Below are 8,834 nucleotides of genomic sequence, written 5' to 3' on the forward strand. Positions count from 1 at the left end.
CAAAGTATTGTTGTTGGGAGACACCTGGCATCCTTCCGTGTGTGTGTTGCACCTTGAGGAGGAGGGAGCACCGGCTGTGATTCGAGCTGACCGCACTTGTCGCCCGTGAACGGTGCTCATCGTATATCAGTTAAAGATATCAGGAAATAGATTCGCTAAACCAATTAACTATACATTCCAGAACATGTGAACTACATCCATATGAGTATAATCGGGAATGTGGTCACATAATCTCCTGCAGGGCGGGTGGAGTACAACATGTCGAATTTCTAACTTGATTTTACTACAGCAATGTTTAATGGTCAGGAAGCATTGGGGAAGGATCCTGACCATAAACAAATGGCCGTACACAAATCCATGATTAAGGAAAGCACTTAATGTTCCGGCATTTGCATATCTGCAGTGTTACTTATTCATCATGCCTTCAAAAGCGCACCAATTTACCAACTTGGCTCGTAGCTCAGTCGACGCAGGTGATCACGAGCCCTTGAAACCAAGCGGTTTTAATTTGGACAGAGATCCTGCATGTTTGTGGATTTATCGACCTTGTCAAATCGGCTGTGGCTCTGGAATACAGAAGTGATAAAACGCCCTGGGTTTCTCACAATTCATCTTGAGGTGAACATGAACGTCAGTGAGAAATTTCCCAGCAGTCCATGTTGTCAAAATGTCTAAACGAACGCTTGCTGGTGGCAGTCAGATGATTGCCATACAAGAGCAGACACATTCTGTGCCATTGTATTTTTGCGATGGATCAACACAAGAGAGAGATTTCTGAATTGCCACTTCAGAGAATATTATTACGCGCGGGTTATACGTGGAGGACTGTGCTCCAGTCCTCCAGTCCTCCAGTCCTTTGGCTCCTTTGGGTGTGTGTGAACAGCGAACATCACAAGTACACCCTGTGTGTTTTAACCTGCCCTGACCTCTCTGACCAGAGGTGGGGATGTGACCAAGCAAACAATGTAAATCACCTCAAGGGATGGAAAACACCCGGGCCGTCCTTATTTGCATGTGTGCAGACGCTCCAAGGAGAGGAATTTGTTTTTCAAAAAAGGAACGGCCAGGGAAGACATGACGACTTTGCCGGCGAGTGCTCCCTGTAGCATCCACGTTCTTAACGGCAAAATGAATTCTGAGCAGTCGGTTGTGACCGTCCGAGGACACCAGGGACTCACACACAGCCGTGACGCGACTCATTTGGTAAAGGAGCTTTAATTTGTATTCATATTGACATCTAAATCAAATTAGCTGAGGTTCACTAGTGATACAGCAAATTTGGTCGCACGTTGCAATTATTTTCACCACACACAGGGTGGCACTCTAGTCATCTACAGGCTGCTTACAAGGGAAGCGTGCACCTCTCTCTGTAAATGAATGATGAATGCTGATCCTTCTACTGCAGGGTGGGGCCTGCAGGATATAGCTATAACCTGGATAAATATCCTGCTTGATTTATATTTCAAACCCCTACACGTAAATTGGTAAGCAGGCTCTTTAATTTATCTAAAGTGTCTCTTTCACTTGACTTGCATATCTGAGGCCAGATTTGACCAAGCACCTATTTGACCTCGGCCCTTTTTTAAATTTGGTGGTGGTTTTCAACCTGTCTTTATTGTTCCACTGGAGATGACAGACTTGTCTCTGCCACAGAATTGGTTTGAGGGATAATTACCCGTCACCCTGCAAAGATTCTTCAGAAACACCCGGTCCGTTCATTGAGAAACATTCTGTCACTTTTAGTATCGAGGGAAACTGTCTGTCAGGCTGTCAACTGTGTCTTGTTCCCCCAAATGAACACTTAGAAGTACAGCGTGTGTTGATTGGACGGACCAGAGTTTCACCTTGAGCCTTTCATGACTTGTTTCTTACACTTATATCTTATTTAGGTTGAATAATATCTTTGCAGGCCGAGAGCATCGAGAGCAAACAGATTTGTGAGGGTTCATAACTCAGTAACTAAGACGGAGAGTTCGCAAAACCGTCTCTACCTTTGTCTCACGTTGAGTTTGATAAAAGCTTCTGAGACGAGACTGTCAAGGTTTGCCAGAAAAAGAAGATTTGAGATCAGCAGTTTGTCTTTTTACAACAAAAGCCCATTGATTTAAAACTACTGACACGACCCTGACGCCATGGCAAAAAACAGGGTTTGTTTTAAAGGAACCAATTTGTTTGAGCAAATCTTTGGACAAAACGTTTTGGTTTTAAACTTGGTTGGTATTCATCTTGTTTTTCTAGCCTCATTGCTGCAGGATAACTGCTTTAGCGCAGACTGAGTCACACATTTAAATACCAATGGCGGCGAAACAAGAAATCTGCCAGCAGAATTCGTTGCGGGCAACAAATCTTAAAATGTGATGAATTTGGCTGGCCAGCGGAGCTCCTACCTTTGTTAACACGTCGTCACGTTTTCCCCGTCTTCTCAGACCATTTCTGTGAGATAACAGCAGGAGCTGCAGCACGCGCATGCCGCTGTGTACATCGGTGCATTATGAATCTGAACCCGGAGGTCTTTCTGTTTTGGCATTTTGAGATGGACTTCATCCCTCTGCAGGGCCGTTGAAACCCCGGCATGTGTGTTAATGAGATGGACCTGCTGTGGGTATTGGAGCGTCGACAGCTTGGATTTGTGCTCATGTATGTACATACTCAAGAGTTTTTAGGGGCCGGCGTGATCGCTGACAGTTTGTAATTAATATACATTTGTCTTTGTAAGAAGTATAGCTTGTGCATTCATATACAGTACCATGAATAATTATGTGCCAGAGGGGTTGGTATAGATGACATCCATTAATATTCCAGCAATAAGGGATAGCGAGGTAAGTACACATGATCCCAACTCTCGCGCTGGTGTAATCAGCGAACATTATTTCTCCATTTGTCACATTTAAACATAATAATTCATCTACAAATTAATGACACTAAAGGCATCATATAAACATTTTCCTAAGTGTTTATTTGAATTTGGTATGTACATTTTACAACAGCAAAGCAACACATATGAGCACAGTAATATAATAAATTATATTAGATGAAAGGAAAGTAAAAAAAACAATTTTATTTGTTATAATGTCATATTAGTATTCAGATAAGATAAATGCATTTTCTGTGTGGAAGTGGAAACAGAAATGAGAGATATGTATCCCCTGTTAAAAAGTGTATGTGCTTTGCAGTCACCGTGGGTGCGAACTTTCTCTGCGAGTTCGCCTGGAGAAGTTCGCCTGGAGGGGGGTTGGACAACGCGAGGCCTAAAATCATGAGCCCATTTTAATGAGTTACGTTCAAATTAGCTTGGATGGCATATCAACTGTATTAAAGTTGTATAAGTTGGTGTTGCGGGGCTGAAACACAGCACATTGACTGCAGTGCGGCTGGATGGATACTGACAGTAGCATGAAGGCACTTCAGCCCAGATGTGGACCCGAACCTTCCCAATGATATTTGAGTTTTGCAAGATTTTTAAGAAAATCTTAAAACCATCAACAACGGTTAAATCCACAGGCTGTGCGGTGCCTCAGAGGAGCAGAATGCTTAGATTGTTCCATATGTGCAAAGTGAATACTCAATTCTGATTGGCCAGAGGGGGTCCAATACGGTCATGTGACCACACTGCTCTGACGTAGTGGCCTCTCAACATGTTTAAACATACTCTTTTGTCCGAAAAAGGCTACTGGTGTCAGCTGTTATCCAGCGGTGTAGTATAGCTTTGATATCTTGGGAAATGTGTGCACTTTCTAGCCCGGGTGAGAAGAAGAAGCTGCGTGATAGGCGAGTGGTGTCAGGCCTCTCGATTCGCTCTCCGCATGAAAGCAAATAAGCGTATTTCCCAAGATTTAGAACTATTCAAATCTTTTTATCATTGGCAAGCTGTCACGGTGTTATGTAAGTGGTTGCAAAAAATACCACACGGAAGCAAACTTGTGAATTACAAGCCTCAAACCACACGTTGCATTTCCACAGTTGTGCTGCTAATCACGGATTTGCCTCCTATGTAACGATCTGAGTATGCGACTACTCCAGCGCACGTCAGCCCGCCGCTACCAGGCCGAAGGTTCGGTCGTGGCCTCGCCCCTGTCGTTGAACACACAGGAGCGTGACCGTCTGCGAAACATGTTGGTCCCCGGGCCTTTCCTCCTGGTGAGACGCAGATAAATGTCAGAGTGGAGGAACCTGGGGTAGGAGTCTTTTTTCATCAGGCTGTAGACTATCAGCTGGGCGGCTTCGAAACAGCTCTTTGTGGGCTTTGCTATGACCTTCTGAATGGCTGCCTTGGTGTTGTAGTCAATGTTGATCTGAATAATAAAAGAAATGAAAAACAGAGCAGAATAATGACTTCTGGTGCATCGACTACATGCATTACATCGACACTGTTTAACAGTTCACACATGTTCACATGTCTAGGTGTGAATGCATGATTTTAGGGTTTTGTGTCAGGACTGGAAAATAGTTCATAACAGCACAACAATAGCACATGGATATGTCCGTCCATCCGTCCATATTGGATTCTGGCTGTCACCATGATGCTTTTTTGCAACCAGTAAAGTGAAGTGACCATATTTGGACCCCCTACTAGCCATTAAAGGGAATGCAAGATTCAGGCCCTTTTGCATCGCCTTCGCTCTTTTAAAAAAGGAAGTCGCCGCCTGCGCAAAGGTTTCGGTTAATTTGGTGAGAATACTTCTGATCTTGACAAGAGAGAACGAGTGGAAGCGTCAAGGTCCAAGGTGAGACTGGAATAAAGAAAAGCCGGTAAATCAACATGTGCAGGTTTTACGCACATAAGGTAAAATATGTACTGTATTAAATTAATTTCCAATTGTCAAGATGCTTTTCAATACTTTTTCTCTTGTGAAATTAGTTCTCCCCCGGCTCGATTAAGAGGATTGTTTTCCTCGAGGACACACGTGTCTGCGTGACGTTCTTAGATTTGATCGTTTTTTCTAATCATGTGAGAGTCACACATTAGTACAAATCATCACCACTAACACAGCTCTCAAAGTATTCAAGTGTATCAAACTCCACCACCAGCAATACTCAGCACACATTTACATCTCTCTGCAAATCATTCCAGCTGGTACACACTTTCATATTAGTGCAGAATGTTCCATTTGTACAGACATTCATCTTAGACGGAAAGTGTGTGGGTGACGCTCTCTCCACTTCTGCAAAGGCATGTGAAAACCTCAAACCAGACACCAAACTCTTAACGGTCACATCTGCTGCAGGTCATGAAATTATATCAGATGGGGGTCGCTTTGTCGTTGCGAGGCAATGGAAACCTTTTAATCTGCAACTTCCTCGCACAGAAATAACCCGACCTGCTTTGCAGGGGTGCGTGCATTAGATGCACGACCTCCGGTGGCTTCTGCTCTCAGCCATTGTTCGGAAAGGTCAACCTGCTGCAGGCCCGTGACTATGGGGGCGTAGGAGTTTACCCACCGTTCCTTTTATACAGTGACAACATTTCAAACCTACAACAGTTGTTTGAGCTTTTGCAGCTCTGCTCTACAGCCTATTATGTAGCATTACATATGTGCAATGTGTGATGGTTGTTAAATGCCTCACCTCTTTTGGGGCATCTGAATCAATATAAACCGTATAAATACATTTGGCTTTGGACAGCAGCTTGGTGTCTGAATCAATGGTCTTGTATTCTTCACAGGCCAGCCAGAACTCAATGTTTTCCTCACTGAACTCTGTCCTGAGGAACTGAGAGAAGCTTTCCACACCATCTGATGAAGGGAAACAAGAGTCACAGACACAGTGTCGGTTACTATGGTGACACAATACAGAGACACTCACTGAGCCTGTTGGGTAAACAAAGTTCACATTTGATTTTGGAGGATGTATGATGGAGGAATCAACTGTCATAACATAACAAGTCATAACTTAAATACGCTTATTGAAGTATTAGTGTCAGCATTGACTTTACCATATGAGGACGTTCAGTCATTTGCACTGTTTCTATGACGCTCGAAGGTGCAACTTTTGTTCTTATGAGGAAGTTGCAGTTTCTGTCTGCTATCTACGCTAAAACATTCAAAGATGTAGTAAAACTCGCTGCTCGCTGCTCACTCCATTAACTATTTATTGTTTTTTTTTTGTTTTTTGTTATTGCGATTGTTTGACAGTAAAATAAACTGTTTTGGAAGGCGATTCGCCTCAACGTTCTTGAGAAGTTTTGGGCATTAATCTGACCTGAGTGCTTCAGCAATTCTTCAAAGGAGTCGCTCCATTGCAAAGCTGTTTCTGGTGAGATGCTGCAAAAGAAATTCAAATATTCAGAGTTAAGGTCAGATCTTTCCCAACGATGCTGCAAGAAATGTCTCGGATTTTCGTGACACGTTTAGTTTCAATGTGCAACGAGTCATGGAGCGTGCTGCAAACCCAGGTTCGAAAATGAAGAATATTTGTCAAACACAACTTTGTACGTATATGAAATCAATGGACTTTGCCTCACTTGGTGGTGGTATTCGTCTTTTTAGTGGGACTGACGTTTTCATGAGAGCCCGACTTAGTGAGAAAAAGGCTTAGTCGGCTCTTCCTCTCCTTGTCTTTCTGTCTGCCAACAGAGGAGAAAATACATCAAGTTCCACCAACTGTCTGTACGCGCAAGTGTGGCGTTGTTCACCATATCAGCAACTCATGAGAGAATTACGCCCCACAGACACATTTCTAAAGTGGCTTACAAGACAAGTGATACATTACACAACCTCTTTGTGGAACAAAACAAATTGCAAGACAAAACGGCAGCAGAGACAACTTGTAAAAGTCTACCAGCCTCGCATGATGTCGGCTGTGGTGACTTTCAAATGAATTCCATAGAGAAATAACGTAGCTCTATACACCTGTATGCTGTTTTTGAGTAAAATAAGGCATTTCTTTTTTACAGGGAGAAGCCGTTGCTCGACCTCCTCTTATGAAAAAGATGTCACTATTGAGTCATTTCTGACGTTAACTGCAAGTTGGACTAACGCACGCAATGAAACGACACAAAAAACACTTGAAAACAAAGTTTCGCACACCAACCTGCTACTATCGTCCTTCATCGTTGGTGCCTGCAAGTCTTCTGGACTCAGAATTTTGAAATACGCTTCCTCCTTTGGGGCCATGTAGTTGAATTGAGGAAATAGAAAAAGAAGCGCTTCCATGCTGGTTTGTCTGTATCTGATGTGCAAACCGGCAGGCCACAAATAGCTCTGTCATTTTTTTTTTTTTAACCCGTCACTCGATGAACCACCTCGTCTTTTATAAACCCTGCTCGCTTCACATCTGATTTCCCATATGTTGTCTTCTTCCTGTAAAGGGGTAACCACTTATTGCTAACAGCTCAATCAGTGATACAGAAACCCCCCCTGGGTTCAACATCCTGTCAACTGTTTACTTAGAAATGTGAAAAAGACAGCTGGGTGCCCTTGTTCATTATTATTTTGTTTGTTTGTTTATTTTTTGCTTGGGGTTATATGTCACTGTTGCACGATAGCAACCGGTGCTAAAGCAATTATGACCTGACCGGGTAACATAAAAACAACTTCTGTTGTCGGACTTTATGTAAATGTCTTTTTGTGTTTATTCTTTGTCATTGCTGCTGTTGATAAATGTAAGAGATTATAAGAGATCATTGCTGTTATCCCCCAATTCACCGTGCACCACAATCAAGGACAGACACTGCAGGGATGGAAACAATGAAATGTAATGAATAATGAAATGTGTCTGTACAAAGCCTCAGCCGAGCTCTTTCCTGAACATCTTAATGGAAAAAAACTCCATGTGACATTGTGAGAAGCAACAGGGAATATGTGTGTTCCCCGGCAGATGGACACAAACGGGATTTATTTGTGAGAAATAAACTAAAAGATAACATGCAAGACGGCCTCAACAATGTTTCTTCACTTCTGACAAACAAATGAATATACTGCTGAAGAAAAACAGCAGGTGTACCAGACCAGTCATAGTTTCTTAATTTAAAGCCCCAATCCAATGAAAGATGTGTGTCCATTCCTTGTATGTTTGACCTTCGTTGTGCAGGAAGATGTATGTGCATTTATGTGAGTTTGACAGCAGAAGCCCTTTTTTTACTCCGAGATGAATGTGTACTCATGGCGGACACAAGTGTCATGCCGAAACTCAAACCCTCCAGTGCACATTGAAGATCATGACACCATAGATCTGCATTTCTTTGCTGTAATAGGTGCATACAGCAACCTAGCAAGGGGGAATTCTCTTACCTATTATTACACCCATGCGAGTGAAGAATTAATCAAATCCTTTGTGTATCCAAATATTAAAAACAACATTCAATGATTCAAAGAGACACAATCTGTACTGCAAAGGCGTTTACACAGCTACAACCCAGTGAGCCGATACTGAAGCTGCGGCATCCTTTTCCCTTCAGGTAAACAGCAGACTGACGAATCACTGAAACCAAATTAAAGAGCAGTCATTAGCTCCGCTGTATGTATTTGCCTCTTGTCAACATTCCGGGTGAGAGAACAAACCAAATCAATAGACAGACAGAAACAAAGAGGCTCTCCCACCAGCTGGGACCAACGATTACAATTGTGTTATTTTAATCATTTTGGAAGAATATTCTCATTTACAGTTTTAATTATTTAACCACAACACCAAGTCTTGTGTTTGGTTCTCCGTGCTGCGTGACTACACATTGCTAACAAGGACGGAAAGAAAAACAGAGAGTGTGCTTCTGCATTTAACGCCAGAGAAGAGATTTGTCTGAATTCAAGGTAGCGCAAGGAATAAGCAGTTTGCCTGAAGTGTCACTAAACATTCAGTGACACTATTAGAAAATCGCATAATACATTGTTCATATCATA

General features: G+C 42.6%; 1 protein-coding gene across 1 annotated transcript; it reads right to left on the reverse strand.

Annotated features, from left to right (window-relative positions):
- Positions 1-2,935: 2,935 nt before the first annotated feature.
- Positions 2,936-7,302, reverse strand: rgs18 (regulator of G protein signaling 18). The gene is made up of 5 exons (XM_040171842.2): positions 7,030-7,302; positions 6,461-6,562; positions 6,199-6,260; positions 5,566-5,732; positions 2,936-4,292 (listed from the first exon to the last, which is right to left on the reverse strand). Exons 1-5 carry the CDS (start codon positions 7,149-7,151, stop codon positions 4,038-4,040), a joined length of 708 nt encoding a protein of 235 aa, XP_040027776.1. The 5' UTR covers positions 7,152-7,302; the 3' UTR covers positions 2,936-4,037.
- Positions 7,303-8,834: the final 1,532 nt, after the last annotated feature.

Source organism: Gasterosteus aculeatus, chromosome 3 (assembly GCF_964276395.1).
Source record: "Gasterosteus aculeatus chromosome 3, fGasAcu3.hap1.1, whole genome shotgun sequence".
Lineage (NCBI taxonomy): Eukaryota > Metazoa > Chordata > Actinopteri > Perciformes > Gasterosteidae > Gasterosteus > Gasterosteus aculeatus.